Source organism: Hippocampus zosterae, chromosome 10, assembly GCF_025434085.1.
Source record: "Hippocampus zosterae strain Florida chromosome 10, ASM2543408v3, whole genome shotgun sequence".
NCBI lineage: Eukaryota > Metazoa > Chordata > Actinopteri > Syngnathiformes > Syngnathidae > Hippocampus > Hippocampus zosterae.
This window is the reverse complement of record NC_067460.1, coordinates 4,329,434-4,345,578: the sequence shown is the minus strand read 5'-3', so window position 1 is coordinate 4,345,578 and position 16,145 is coordinate 4,329,434. Positions and strand designations below refer to the sequence as shown.

The 16,145-nt window shown below is 38.7% G+C and overlaps 1 protein-coding gene and 1 long non-coding RNA gene across 19 annotated transcripts in view; one reads left to right on the top strand and one right to left on the bottom strand.

Moving 5' to 3' along the window:
* The window catches only part of LOC127609303 (uncharacterized), a 204,042-nt gene that overhangs the window by 93,720 nt on the left and 94,177 nt on the right, over positions 1-16,145 (top strand). The window lies entirely within an intron of this gene.
* LOC127609099 (unconventional myosin-XVIIIa-like) overlaps positions 1-16,145 on the bottom strand; it is a 172,876-nt gene that overhangs the window by 62,713 nt on the left and 94,018 nt on the right. For 2 of the 18 annotated variants that reach the window (XM_052078785.1, XM_052078786.1), the window contains exon 1: positions 3,132-3,341. The exons of 13 other annotated variants lie outside the window; for them this stretch is intronic. In XM_052078785.1, the coding sequence (XP_051934745.1) occupies positions 3,132-3,197 (66 nt within the window). In that variant the 5' untranslated portion in view covers positions 3,198-3,341. Of the gene's footprint in view, positions 1-1,673; positions 2,029-3,131; positions 3,342-16,145 lie in introns of those variants that run through there. 3 more of the 18 variants (XM_052078775.1, XM_052078776.1, XM_052078773.1) reach the window with 2 other exon arrangements.

Here is a 16,145-nt window from a genome sequence, read left to right as displayed (position 1 = left end):
TTTTACTACCATTTATTTTCTCTCTGGACTGGTTGTGCAATCTCAGGGCAATGTGACCAAGGCAGTGAATGGGAATTGATCCATGTCAACAAGATGGAAATCAGTTATGTGAACCAGTACATTAACACTGTATTTACAACCAAAATGTAATCTCCTTTTTACTTTGTAATTCATTCACAAGCCTAAAACAAATTCAGCTAAAGAGGTTAAGTGGTCCAGAGGAAAGATGGATGGAGACTCAAATTCCACCTTTAGAAATTCTGCAACAGTGGTCCAATTGCTACAATGAGGGAAAAAATTGGCTGATGCGTCACACAATAAGGTACAAGCAGCTGCTTCATGTTGACTCAATGTTGACAAGCTTAACGTCTGTCGGTAGTGAACCAGAAATATCAGCCTCAAATGACTGATCCTGACCAGATGAAGCTTGACAGCGCACAGAAATAAAATAATGATATAATAAAAGCAAGAGATCCCATGTGTAAGAGATCCCACGTGTAAGAATATATCAAGAAAATCAATATTATTTTAAAGAATCATTATTAAATGTTAACCATACCAATTAAATTTGTGAATAATCAGATTCCGCAACCTCATTATTGGCCAAGTAAGTAAAACACGAGGAATTTGTCTCTGGTAGTATGAGCTCTGCTGGTATTGTATTAACAAGCACCTATGACAAACAAAAAAAAAACATGACACATAAGTAAGCATGGGTGTCAAACTCATTTTTGCCGCGGGCCACATTGAAGTGACCGTTTTCCTTGGAGGACCGTTATGACTGTGAAAGCATTTAAAAAAAGTCAAGAAAAATGGTTGATTCGACGATTGTTTAAGTTACTGTAATGAGCGGTTTGGCAACAAGAAAATGCTTATATCTCTCATATTAATTACATATGAGAAGTTGAACTTTTGGTCCAGATTTTAGCGATCATGGTAGAAGTTGACATGTTTGATTTGTTTTAGCGGGCCACATAAAATGATGTGACGGGCCGGATCTGGCCCCTGGGCCTTGTGTTTGACACCTATGGTACAGAGAGTAATAACTAAAGTATAGAGAGTAAGTAGAGAGAGTAATGATTAACATTAAATATGTCATAAACAAACTGGTCATGTTATAGCTCACTCCAATACCAACATCGAGATAAAAAAAACATTTCTGACAAGGAAAAAAAAAAGATAAAAGAAAAAATAGCACGTTGAACAGATCGGTGTCCAACATTTTAGATGTACTCTAACAGTACGGGGGAAAAAAAAGATGTGATCAAGCCATCATGTTAAACAATAGCATAGAATTAATTCCTTTAAGTAGATTCCGACACAATCTAACAAAAATGTATCACATTGTAAAATAAAATCCTAATTGAATTGTCTGGACAAATTAATCATTACAACCTCACAGACACAAGCCATGACCAAATTTCCCAATCCAATCCACATTATCTACAAAATCTTCAGAATCTCCGAGAAGTAGGGAAACCTACGTCAATGGAGATGGTCTTGTGCTTTATCATACGAATGGCAAGACAGAAACGGCTGCTGATTTTAAATGCTTCTTTCAGACTGAAAAGCCATAGAAGCTGGCGAGTGTTCTAAAAATAACATTATCAGCATTCACCCTATATTTTTCTGGAGACCTGTACTTTTTTTAAACCAATTTCCCAACAGGTTACCTGTTAGTGAAGTAATTCCACAAATCCAGTTTTTCTCCGGGGGTCCGATTCAAAACTAGTTCAACTTTAAAAGTTGGCAGCAAGCAATGAGACAGAGCGCAGAGAGAGCAGGCAGGACTGGAAAGGGTGAGAGCGCTGATAGGCCCGGCTATTCCTGACCCCGGACAGACAGGAGATGTGGGGACAGCTGTTGTGATATGAGGGTGCTGCGTATGGGTAAAAATAGGAATCTCCTCTCTTCAGTCAGAGCAGATCTGCTATGAGTGACCTAACACCCACACAGTCCACTTGGCACTGAGACACTACACATGCTGCTACAGCTGGCGTCAGCTCAGTTGCTTTCTGAGCATGCACATGACTTTAAGTGGGTGTAAGTAAACAAAGACAATACTCATCTTATTCAAATTATGAAGTTACTTTGCGTAGTCAAAGTTGAGTCCAGGTCAGACCTTCCTTTTATATTTGTAACTCAACCAAACCCGAGTCAAAAACGCAGTAAAATAGTCACTTTTAAAGTTCGGAGTGGCACCTAAAATGATATAAATACAAACACACAAGATTTGCTTCCATCCAGCAATGTTTTTGTTTTTTTGTTTTTTTTCAGCAAGACAAGGCAAGCAACATTAAGCACGTGTTATAAACCGATGTTCCGATCACATTTTTTGCACCCAAGTCCCAGTCGGCAGGTCCTCATCACCAATCACGGATTCCCGATCTGATACCTCTGCAAAGCATTAAGGACAAAAAAAAGAGCACATCTAAATTGTCCAAGTTACTAACTTACTTACTTATTAATTTATTAATGTTTTTTTTCACAAAACTATCCCAACATGACACCTTTCATTTGGAGCAGTGGTTTAAAAGAAAGTAAAACATTTAATGCCATCAATATTTCAGGTGGCATATTAAATTAGTTGTGGGTAATGCAGCATCGTCGTTTCCAACCAAGCGCAATGATAAATTTGCTTCTTTATGTGATTGGTTGGGAAGCATTGATTGACTGTGGAGAGAGATATGTTGTACAGTCGAACCTTTTTTCAAGGTACTCCGTTCACGTTTTCACCCCTAGAGCATTCATATTTCAAAGTCCCGATTTCCCATTGCAGTATATATATCACAGTATATATATTTGTTGATTGTGCTTACAACAAACACCTTCATAATGGAAAAACGTCATTATAATGATAATCCCTGATAATATAGCCCGACAGAGTAGAGTACAATAAAGAGTGGAAAAATCCATTTTAAAATTTCTGATCATAGAAACATTTTATGGAATATCCACTGTAAGGCACGCAAATAAGTGGCTATGGCTAACCTATTAACTACAATAATATTCTGTTTATAAGAAATAATTCAATAGCTCATGTAAAAGCAGAAAGCCCTTCAGTTCTGGATCGTTTCGTTTGCTTCCTGTTTTTTCTTTCTTTGTTTTAGAGATGTACACCAGTACCATACCTTTTCGTGTAGTCCAATCATCATATGGTTGTAAATTTTTAAAAGGTCCTCTCTTGTATGTTTCATCAGGTCCTTGGTAAATCTAAACGTCAGAGAATCGCAGGACTGTTGTATTTTTCCCCAGTGAATGTTGGTGTGTGGTAACGTTATCTTCCTGTTTGAAACTTTAATGCAGAGAGGAAGGGGCCTCTTGTTAAAAGAAGACAACTTGCAAAAAAAAGAAGTACTACAAGGAAAATGATATATTCTAGTCTCTCCCCACACTTAAATTAAGGTTTTTCTGGGTGTAACATTGTTCTGCCACAGTGTTTATAAAACATGGTTTTCATTGGTTGTTCTGCTTCTTCCTTTGAACACGACAAGTAGAAAAATACCAACATAATTCTGTTAAAAAGTCACATTTATAATAATAATAATACATTTTATTTATAAGCGCCTTTCAAGACACCCAAGGACACTTTACAAAAACAAAAAACACAAAACAATACGGGTTGAGCAGCGGCATTTGTCATATAGTGGCTTTTGTACAGTGATAAAACAGTATTTTTAAACAAAGGCACCAAAATGCTCCAACTCTCATTTATGATTTTTAATATGCACTACATTACGTTTTTTTATCAGTGAAGTGCATGTCAATGTGATTAATCACTGTAAGGATAATTCCAGCTCATTAGTTCAGGTAAATGTTTCAAATGAACAGCTTTTTGACTTTTTCTCCCCGATTGCTCATTCAGTTGAACTTTACTCTTCTTTCCTTCTGATCTAATTCCCAAAATAGGGACAACAACACAAATGTCTGGCAATTATAGTTCTAAATAGATTGTATGTTTTTTTTTTTTTTTTTAGTAGAAACTCTCTTTCCCGTTGACATATTTTTTACTCATACCTTCTGTAAACACCGCTAGACTGTATTTGGAAATTAAAGTCATGAGTCATCACGCTGATGTACCGGCGGGCACACTATTTTCACTAACAACAGGCGTGCAGGGCTACAATGCATGTGTCCAAACTACTGTAATGTCAGGAGTCGATCCAAATAAAAGAGTGCCCTTTGCTCAATGCACATAGAAATCTCTGCAAGGGACAGACAACTGTGATTCCAGTCCAGACAGAATACGATTTAGAAGTGTAGCAGACTATAATTTCCACGATCAGGCATCTGTACTGTTCAGGTGTATTCACTCAGCTTGTGCTTTGAGTTATTCTCAGTGCACCAAAAAAAAAAAACCCTTGAAAGAATATCGAGCTATTTATAAACACATCTCCAGAGTTTAGTGCAGAAGACTAAACCATGACCCGCTGCAGGCAAACCACAAGATGGAGCTAAAGAACCAGAAGACAAGTATGCAGTGGGAATCCCTTCAACCACACAAAGCCTCTATTATTTCCCAGCAGCTGCCAAGATCTTCAGGAGGGAAACAAAACCGTGTTAAAAGCAGACTGAAAATCTACTGTACACTACAGTAGATTTAGAAATGCAGAAAACAAAAGTCGACAGAAGAGGGAGCGTGTGTTGCTCTCAGTAAAATAGGAAATAGTGGGTGTAAAGGAAAGGGCGGGGCAAGCTTGAAAGAGAAGGCACTGCAATGAAGTAAAAATAAACATGTACAAGTGTTAAGTCATGATAGGTCACGTGTGAAAATTTCTTACAGAAACGCATTCAGAAGTTCCCAGTGTTCGTTACCAAGGGCAGCATTAAAACAAGTGTCACAGCATATGTACAATCTACGTCAATAGTATCACCACCTTTTAATGCATAATATATAAACATTTGTTTTCACGATGAGGTTCTTTAGGTGGTCGTATCCATCGAGAACATGTCCATCTGGTCTTGAACTAGGGTTTTCAAATGAATGCTAGTTTCATTTTCCTGAGCAACAATAATTCATCAAGAGAGCTTGTTCGTGAAAAAATGGATCATCTTGATGCCATAGGTTCTTGCACAACAAACTTTTGAGTAATACTTAGAGCTAAAACTACTTCAGCATAGTTTCATTAGTTTTGTTTTTTTTAATGTAACCCAGCCAGATTCATAGTTAGACCAATAGCAACGTGCTTAACAACGATTGTGATAATACTGACAACCATCATAATTTTAGTCATGCGAATCGTCATGTGAAATGTTCAGGCCTTGCTAAGGTGTGCGTGTATGTGTGTGTGACTGTGTGTGCGCGTGCCTTTCCACGCCTCAGCTATGTAGCCGATTGGCAGATGTAGGTCAGATAGTGCATGTTGCTGCATGTATCGGTACATAAAACATCACTGCAAGCACACAGCCTTTAGAACCAAAAACAGTCAATCATGAAATCATGAAAGTGTCAAAGAAAAACACACCACGTTTTGACTTTAAACTAAGAATACAGTAAGCCCTATCCCTCTCCACTTCACGCTTAAAGTTTTGCGGCTTCAGTGTTTGCCGCCCCCCGCCCCCACCAAAATAGATTAAGACAAATAAATATAAAAATACAGCCATATTGTGGAAACACACGTCATTTGATTTATTGATGCGTGGGTTTCCCTTGCATGCCGAACAACAAGCTGACGTGACTCAGAAGCTTTGTGCATGCCCACCCAAACAAGGCTGATTGGTTCCCAGAGCATCGACCATTGAGAGCAGGAGTGTATTTATCCCGTGAACTGATTGGTTGCGCACATCGGACCCTTACACAGTATTTTCCCTTGTCTAGCATACTGTATCTTTGTCTTATGTTCGCAATAACTTTTTTTGTTTAAGTGATAACTTTTTTTGATTCGTTAATATTAGACAACTGTGAATTAAACTGTTTTCCCCCCATTGGGTCTGGCAGGTCACCTTTATATCTCTAAATGAATAATTTCGCGTCTGCTTTTTCCTGTTCGAATGAAGCTTCCTCCAACATTCCAAAAACATTCAAACTAATCCAGTGTTGACTTTTTTTTCCAAGACTGAGAATAAGAGAATTTTGAAAAAGTAGTTGTGCATATTGCAAACATTGGCACAAAGTTATTTTGTTTTCAATCAGGTGCCAGGCCAGAGTAGGACATTGCATGTACATTTTATTCCTATTTAACTAGGTCTTAAATTGCAACAGCTTTGACCTCGCAGGCTGGGTTAAGATAGCACAAAGAAGTCGAACAATAATTGATACTGCCAATTAAATGATGGATAGTGTGATTTGTAACAGCTCAGTTGGAGGTTCTTGCTTTGAGTATTTTATTAATGGCATTATTTGAATTCAAGATAGGCTGTATTCCTGCAAGCCTCGCGAGGAAAAGCCATTAGTTTTGCTGTTGGTGCTGAGCAGAAAGCAGTTGAAATACATTTGTAGTTTTTATTTTATTTTTTATTTATTATTATTATTTATTGCTGCTGTAGACTAAATTTCCCCATTGCAGGACAAATAAAGGATATCTTAATCTTAATCATGTAAATCTGTCACTCATTGTAATGTTTCGTTTTGTTTGTTTATTGAACATAAAACATATACAGTAATAATTTAACAGAAAGTAAGGTAAGTAAAATAGTAAAAAGGAAAGAGAATCAGTCATCATTCAGCACAATTATTATGTTCAAGGAGTAGGAAGAAGTGAAAATCGTATCTAGTCCAATCCCGTGTTATGTCTTTATATATAAATAGATAATTTTTACATCAATCAAAAAAGAAAGAAAGTAAGAAATGTAACATTAAAGCCTACACCGTGGGTCGGCAACTTGCGGCTCTGGAGCCACACGAGGCTCTTTAGCACCGCCCTAGTGGCTCACTGGAACTTTTTCAAAAATGTTTCAAATTGGAAAAAGATGGGGGAGGGAAATTTCTGTAGGAGGACAAACATGACACAAACATTCTGAACATTTTCTGAGGCTGTAAAAATGTGTAGAATAAATATTACATTTCAACATTTCTGTCAATGACGATTTGCATCATAGCCTGCGACACGTTATTGTTTAAAAAAATGGTGTTTGATGTTCACCGAGGGTACTGCCAAAGAATGGGAACCTGGAGGGCTGAGAGAAGCATTTTTAAACTGTACACATGAGCTACGATAGTTAACATGCTGCAAAAGTGTGTTCCATTCCTCGTTCACCTTTGGGGCTGTTGCTCTTTATGGCATACGTGTGTAAGTGCGCGCATATGCGCGTGCGGTAATGGGTCGATCTCGGCAGGCTGGTTGATCGAATAGTAGATCTTCGGTGACAAAAGGTTGGCCCAACCTTTTTTGCCCCACGGACCATTTTCAGACAATATTTTCAGGGACCGGCATTTAAGGTGTGGCGGATAAAAAAAGAAAATAGAGTATTTTTTTACTATTATATTATTTATTATTTTTGAAAGATAATAAACATGAGGAGAGTCTAATCCAGTTATGGGCAAACTAAGGCCCGCGGGCCGAATACGGTCTGTTGTTCCTTTTAATCCGGCCCGCCAAAGGTTGGTCCACAATTAAGGTTTGATGTTAATGATTGCATTCATTTCAATTGGACTTGTAATGACAGGCATTTCACCGCCAGGTGGCGCATTGACTATTAGTTGCAGAACACGGGGAGGGTGGGGGGGGGGGGAGTGTTTTCGACCACCTAGGACCTCTGTATCGCTCTACTTCTACTGGTCTGATCACAACCCATCTGCAGCAATGCACAGGCTAAAATAGGTCATCAACAATACTGTATTCATTTTAAAAAGTATATTAATACAGTACTCTCATGCTTTTGTTCTGTTGATGTTTGATATGGACTGTCAACAAATGCAGTTTTTTTTAATGTACCATAGCTCGTGCTGACCTGGCCCTTCTGTCAAATTTTAAAAGTCAATGCGGCCCCCGAGCCAAAATGTTTGCCCACCCCTAGTCTAATCTGATCGCTATGGTAACGTTAAATCAAAATACGATACAACGCAAATTCAAAGTGCATGAAAATGACCACTCACCACAATGCTAAATCAGTGCGAGCCCCGAGCTTGATTTTCTGCAACCAGGCGGTCCCATCTCAGTGTAATACAGTGGTTCTCAATTATTTTCTGTCGTGCACCCCCTAGGAAAAAGAAAACATCTTGTGCCCCCCTCCCCCGCACGACTATAAATAGTGTCATTTGTCTATAAAATTGTAAAAGATTACCTTTGCATAACAATGTATCCTTATTAACGAATAAGAGGAAAAAAAAAGAAAGAAATACGGACCAACTTAGAACAAAGAATAGATTTAGTAACTGGGACAGAAAATATTGAAAGTGCATCTGAAATTTAAAAATGACATTAAATCCTTAATTTAACTATAAATATTTTTACTGACCATGTCAAACCATACGAATACTGAAAAATAAAATTAGATAAAATCAATAACTAATAATGGATTCAAACTAACTAACCAACATTATCTCAGAAGAACAAAATTTTAAAAAACTTTAAAATATATAAAAGTATTTGTGCTTTTTTTTTTTTTAAATCAAAGATGACGTCTGGATTAATGGCTGCAACGAGCACATTTTGCAATGCAGAGCTTTTCGAAGCGAGGTTTGAAGCAGGACACAGCAACTCTCGGCTTCTGCTCAATGTGCAGCCGGGACCTGTATTTTAGTTTACTGAAGTAGCAGTCACAAAGCGGCATGATTGTTGGCAATATTCGGCACATTTTCATTGGAAAAAAAGACTCTAGCAGCTTATCAGCGTGATTGGGGTGTAATGTCTTTAAGTGGCGCTTTAGTTTATTTAGCTTCATGCTGTCCGCAATCAACATTTTTAGACACAGTCAACTCATTGATCTTTCCTCATCTGCCACCGCAGTCACAGTGAAGCCAAGTTACATACGTCTTATTTCGTCTTAGAATGCTCCCTGCGCAAACTCTGTCAATGAGAGCGCCACTGCCCCCTAATGTAGTGGAGGTGCAACTGCACGTTATTTTAGGACTAAAAAAATAAAACATGTTCCCCAAGGTCAAACGAGCCCCCCTTGATGGAGCCTCGCGCCCCCACAGGGGGGCACGGCCCACTATTTGAGAAACACTGGTGTAATAGGAGAAAATGACACCTGAAGTGTGCAGTTTATGTCCAGTCTACCTCGTAATTTTGTTTTAGTCGCCGCTGTTGAAGAAAATCCCCGCTTCACACAGGTAGGGTGTCGGAAATAGCAACAGTGCTATTGTGGCGATCTCAGAGTATTCAGCCGTAACTTTAATCCAGAACACCGGAGGTGTTGTCTAGAACATACTTTTAAGGCCGCCGTCATATGAAATCTCTAGCAGTTTTTTTTACTCATTTTGCAAGGTCCTGCGTTTTGTTTTGAAGTAATCGGTCACGTGACGGAGAAAGCGCGTGGATTACAGTTTGAGATGTCAGGCGAAAAAAAACACACAAAGGTCTACTAATTACGACATTTAAGAAATGGGAATGGCAGTCAGATTTTTTGTATGAAGCGTCCGAAGGGCGTATCACTAAACTCACCTGTGATTTACGCACAGAACACGAGAGCGAGATACGACGGGAGGCACGATTCCGAGGCAAGTATTGAAATTGGTCATTAGATCTATAGGCTAATCGCTGTGAAAAATATTATGAAACAGTCTTGGTTATTCTGTAAATTTCTCCAGTGTGGGACAAATAAAGGATATCTTATCATATCTTATCTTAATTTACCAGTTGTAGCATGGAAAACCTTATGAATAAAACATTCGTCTCAATGTGTAGCAATGCTAATGTTAACTGTCGGTAAAACTAACGATGACGTGTGGTAGATTCCTTCGTCAAATTGATAATAGATTACACATGCATCGTCTTGGGAAGAGGATGTCAAGCCACATCAATACTTATGTGTATTAATGATTACCAGTAAATTAATCTTTGCAGTGTGAGACTGGAAAAATACTATAACTGTGGTATGCTGTATTCATGATGCCAGATAAGTATACCATATTTTTATCTTTTTATTTTGTTGAATAAACCTGGAGTACATGGCTGCTGATGTAATGTTCATTGTTAATACATAGTTTTCAAACATTTACCCTTTAAACATGACACTTTTGAGTATCAGAATTCTTAATTATGAAGATCAGTCAAAATAGAAAAATGGGTTCCCATGATGAACGTTTATGGAACCCAAAATTAGTTTCCGTGGTTTCCCATTGGGTAATCCGACGGAACCGAAAAACAGTTAAAGTGAATTTCCGAAATCCTCAGGCCTGCATTTAATCCATCCATCATCTACCGCTTATCCGGGGCCGAGTCGCGGGGGCAACAGCTTTAGCAGGGAAGCCCAGACTTCCCTCTCCCTAGCTACTTCTTCCAGCTCTCCCCGGGGGATCCCGAGTCGTTCCCAGGCATTTAATCATGAAGGCTCATTGTGGATATGCAACTTTTGATAGTAGGCTAATTTAACTAATATAGATACAGTACATACAGCCTGTGTTGCCTTCTTTCTGAGGCTTTGAGATTGTTGCGGCTCCAGACATATTTGTTTTTTGTTTTCTTGGTCCAATATGGCTCTTTCGACATTTTGGGTTACCGACCCACGGCCTACACTATGCAGATAATATGGCACTGGACAAAGAGACTGTTTGAGTATGCCCACTGACTGACAGAAGCCTCAGGGTTTAGGTCAGCTGAGGGGTGACAGAAATGACACAATGCTATTCACTGTGCTGTTTTCTCAAACGGAAACTGAACACTAAATAAGCTTACTGGCATTTGACATTTGTTGAAGTGGAGCCTTTCAAATGATTGGCTGTATGCCAGCGGTGCCGATTACGTAGATTGTGATCGACCGTTCAATCGCCAAGGGAGTGTTGGTCAATGGCTTTAACTAATTCACAAGACCTCGCAGTTTTATACTTTTAATATGTGTATACAGGAACAGTGAGCGAGTTGCAATAAAAAAAATTAAAAAGAAAGAAAAATAAAGAACAAGATATTCTGTCGTCGTACACGTCAGTGCGTCTTGATCTGTTACGGTTCCCGGGATGATTCCATTCAGTGTAAGTCATCAGCGCCAACTCAGGACAAAAATATATACCGGTACTAGTTGCATTGTGCAGTATTGTGCTGGGCGATATGTAAAAATCGTCCATCACAGTATCGGCCATTTTATATCGCGATAATGAAGTACCACGATTTATTTTCAGTTATTCTTTTTTTTTAAAAAAACCTTTTCTTACTTTGGAGTGACGTTAAACAGACCTGTATCAATTTTTTTTAAAATGCATGTTGCTATATAAAGTTATGAAATGTAAACAGAAGCAAAGCAGCCTACACATATTGCACAGTTGTTGATATCAATCATAATAACAGACATAAAATAATGATACTGACAGAAATTAATGTACCGGTAATTTTTATTGTGCAGATCACAAAAATGAACATCAAAACTCAGAACTGTCTTGTGAAAACAATTATTGTTTGTAATATATCCATTCAATATACTGTCTGCATTTTCTGAATCACTTATCCTAAATATTAAAAACTCATTCACTCCCAAAGACATTTTTAAACGTCTTTTCAGACTTGGTCTAGAATTGGCTGGTACTGAATGAGTTAAGATAATTTTAGTCTTCTTGGCCAGATAATATTCGGGATGCAGGAACATTTCCCATTTAAGCTGTGTGTGTAGCATTATTTTGTCTTACCGGTAATTTTCTGTCCAGACACTTACTAAATTTAAATTGCCTGCTATTTTGCTGTTCAAAAATGGATATGGGCTGCTTTAACACCGTTCCAGCAAGACCTCTGTGAAGAGTACTCAATCAGCCATGCATTGTTATTTCCGGTCTGCCACGATGACATTACATTAGCTTAATAATTAGCATAGGTTCTCAACCTCTGTCAATTACACCCCCAAATCCATTCGTGAGAATGATACTTGGAAAAGGTGTAGCTTATCCGCCGCCATGGAGGGTGTGATTACTGAGTTACGAGTAAAACCGCAACATGTTTAGCAGGCAGTAACAGCCAGCCGAAGCTCATTGGTGAATTTGTGGTATAAGTAATTAAAGACAGTGTTCTCAAATCTTAGTGTTCTGGGTTTTATTTTAAAACTAAATATTTTGACTTTCCAATAAACTGTTAAAAGTATTGTGCAGCACAGTACGATATGGTACCATACCTCTGAGCAGTCAACATAGGATCAACAATATTAAATCTTCAATCTTACGTCCCTGTTTTGCATTTGTGACATTCAGACACTGGCAACAGCCCTATAATTACCAAAAGAAGGGGCAGCTCCCTACTGTGTCACAGTAGAATGCTGTAAATGGAAGACATTTCGAATCGTTTCATCTCTTACATAGCAAGAGATTTTTTTTCCCACATTGTGATTGCTTGTTACCACAATTACAGTACAGTATATCTAAACTGAGAAAGCAGATATGGACAGTGACATGGTCCACTGATAGGAGAGTGTGAGACTGCTGTGTCATTGACACTAGTGCGGAGAGAAAGAGAACTGCTGAGAGTGTGGCTTTCACGTCAATAGTAGTCAGCACTCGCAGCGACCAAACAAGCTCTGGCATTAGACCATAACAGTGACACAGAAACTATTCCATTGCACTATTGGCCACTCGCCTCCATGCACTCATATCTATTGCCCTTCAAAGCAGGGCATATAAAATATTAAAATAAATAAATACATCACAATATGTGTTATGGGCCAATGAAACCAAGGTTTTTGGTCCATAAATACAAATGGTATGTTTGGAGAGAATACTGTATACCTAGCATGTCAAATAAACAAACAAACAAATAAATAAATAAGGTGCAATCCACTGCCACTGACAGCAAATTAATTTCCGCACCTCAGCTTTCCTCCAAGAGGCCTCGTTTCCTTGAACAGCCTTCTCTATTATTCATCGAACCAACAGCATCTCTGTAAATAATTCAGCAGAGAGCACAGAGACAGCAAGGTGGTACGAGCATGTAACTCCAACCATTCCACCATCTTCTCAGACAAGAGCGACAGAGCACACTTTCTTACCTATAATTAATTCCACTTCTCAGGTTTCAATTGTGTTTGCAAATGATGCCCATCTGGTCTGTGTCGGACTAGCCGTTTACACAGTAAAAAAAAAAAATATATATATATATATATATATATATATATATTCATTCATTCATTCATCTTCCTAACCGCTTGATCCTCACTAGGGTCGCGGGGGGTGCTGGAGCCTATCCCAGCTGTCTCCGGGCAGTAGGCGGGGGACACCCTGAATCGGTTGCCAGCCAATCGCAGGGCACACAGAGACGAACAACCATTCGCACTCACACTCACACCTAGGGACAATTTAGAGTGTTCAATCAGCCTGCCAGGCATGTTTTTGGAATGTGGGAGGAAACCGGAGCACCCGGAGAAAACCCACGCAGGCTCGGGGAGAACATGCAAACTCCACACAGGGAGGCCGGAGCTGGAATCGAACCCGGTACCTCTGCACTGTGAAGCCGACGTGCTAACCACTGGACTACCGGGCCGCCATATATATATATATATATATATATATATATATATATATATATATATATATATATATATATATATATATATATATATATATATATATATAATATTTTGTTTTTGTTTTTTAAATTTTGTATCTAAAAGCATCATAACAAACACAAGGCCGATCCACTCTCCTCTTATAGTTCATAGGATTGTACAGGTAAACAGGAATACGGTTTGATGCATGGAGTGTCCATGGCTGCCTTTAACTTTATTATCTGGACAACGTACCAGGCTGGAATATACCAAATATTAGAAATTAACTCGAGTAAATTATTGATATATGAGTGTGGTCTGACACAAGTTTAATGATACCACTTAGCATTGGGAGCTAAAACAATGAAGCTCTCACTAATACCCCAGAATATAGCGAGACGTCAGGCACAGGGACATTCAGGATAACATTTATTGTGCTTATAATTATGCAGGTTGAAGAGAACTGAGGCTTTCACATCACCAAAAGTTTGTTTGCTATGCAGAACATTAAGATTGATTTACCGGTAAATGAAATGAAGTAAATGGGCAAAAGGAGGAATGCAGATTTTGTTCACAGATGTATTATTTTTTTTTGCCATAACATAATGTGTTCATAGGTTGCTACAGTTTTATGTCATGATGCTTACTATTTACAATCTACGTCTCCATTAGCCAGATTAGTTTAGGGTTGCACGGTATGCTGGTACTTCCTACAAAAGTGCTGCAATACTTTGCTGAAATCATGAAACAATACCACGTGTTTTCGGGACCGGTACTTTAAGAGTAACAGACAGTAACACAGCATCAGGCACCAGTCTGCGTGCACAGCACTCTCCAAATCCTTTTTATTGAACGAGGGTGGCACCTTTGTGACTGCTCAAACTGTGTGGTCAAGATGGGAAAAAAATGAAATCGAATAGAAATTGCTACAAGATTTCGTCCTACTTTAGGTCGCCTGCAGCTTCTCTGTCCATTATGGACAATCAACAGCATTCACTGCACAGAACCACCTCAAAGCAGAGGAACAGCTTTTGTGACAGTAATCTGTCACTGCCCTGCGCCGCAGACTGACTGAGGAAATCTTTCAAAGTTTGTTGACAAGTACATACTACATCAAAAAAGGGAATGTACTCAAACTCTTCTCAAAATTGGCTTTACTTTTTGACCAGCATGCACCAATAGATTAACAGCCTTGTAATGCAAATATTAATTTTAGAAAAGGTAACACATGGAAACAAATCTGTGATTAAAATTGAACCATGTCACACGCTTCACAAGATTGATCTGATTTATTTAACTAACAAAGCAAAGCTAACAGCAAACACAAGGCCAATGGTCTTCGTAAGAAAAAAATAATTCCCATTGTATGATTTTTTAGGTTTATTTAATTATTTATTTGGTCGTGCTTATAGTGCTAATTAGATTACTGGTAATCCACCAAGCAAATCAAATGCCACATTTAATCCTTGTTTTTGTAAAGCGTGCAGACATTAACTGGAAGGAAAATGAACAGCTCAACCTTTATCTAATTATGTAAGATATTTGTTTTGGGACAGGACAAGAGAGAAAAATAGGCACATAGGTAATGAAGAAACAAACAGTTTAGGAGGACTGTTATGAAGTGCCTAAAAAGTTTCATCACACATAGAAACACAAACACAACATATTACAGATGAAAGGGGGGGATAAATAAATAAATACATGTTTTTGGGGTTTTTTTGTAAAAGCATATCCATGCATCCGTTATCCGAGCCGCTGATCCTCATGAAGCTCACGGGCATCCTGGAGCCTACCCCAGTTGACTTCGGGCAGCCCGCGTACACCCCGAACTGCTTGCCAGTCAATCGCAGGGTCCACTGAGACGAACAATCACTCACACTCACATTCCCACCTTGGGCCAATTTACAGTGTTCCATTAACCACCCATGAATGTTTTGGGAATGTGAGAGAAAACTAGAGTACACCAAGATAACCCACACAGGCATGGGAACAGCATGAACAAGAAGGCTCGAGCCCAGAATCAAACTCCTGACCTCTGCACCATCAGGTCCAAATCACTGTGCCGCTATAAATGCATATGTCTCCTTTGAATAATGTATGCATGCTTTGGAAAACAGTGTACACACCTACATTTCTTGAACCTACAAATCAGGTAAAACAGATCTTGTTCAACATATGAGAAATGCATTCATGATATGCAGTGCACAACAAAAGGTATCAGATCCCCATTTATCCATCCATTTTGTACACTGATTGTCATCATTGGGGCTGGGGGTGAGCTGAAGTCTTTCTAAACTGGACTTTGAGTAAGAAGAATACAGCTCTCAAACATATTAGTTGAGTGACAATGTCACAATTTCTGATGAAATTCTGTGTGTAACCAGAAGTAGGGTGTGTCAGAGAGATACAAATGTCAGAAATGTGTGAAATGTCCTTTGCGCTCAATCCACAGCCACCTTGTTTCCTGATAGATAAATTGAACTAATTCAAGAATGTGACACAGCACCATAGGTGACGAAACACATTGCTCACAACTTGCCCTATAGCATTCCTTGAGCCTGCCTCGTCTTTCCTGACTCGACTGCATG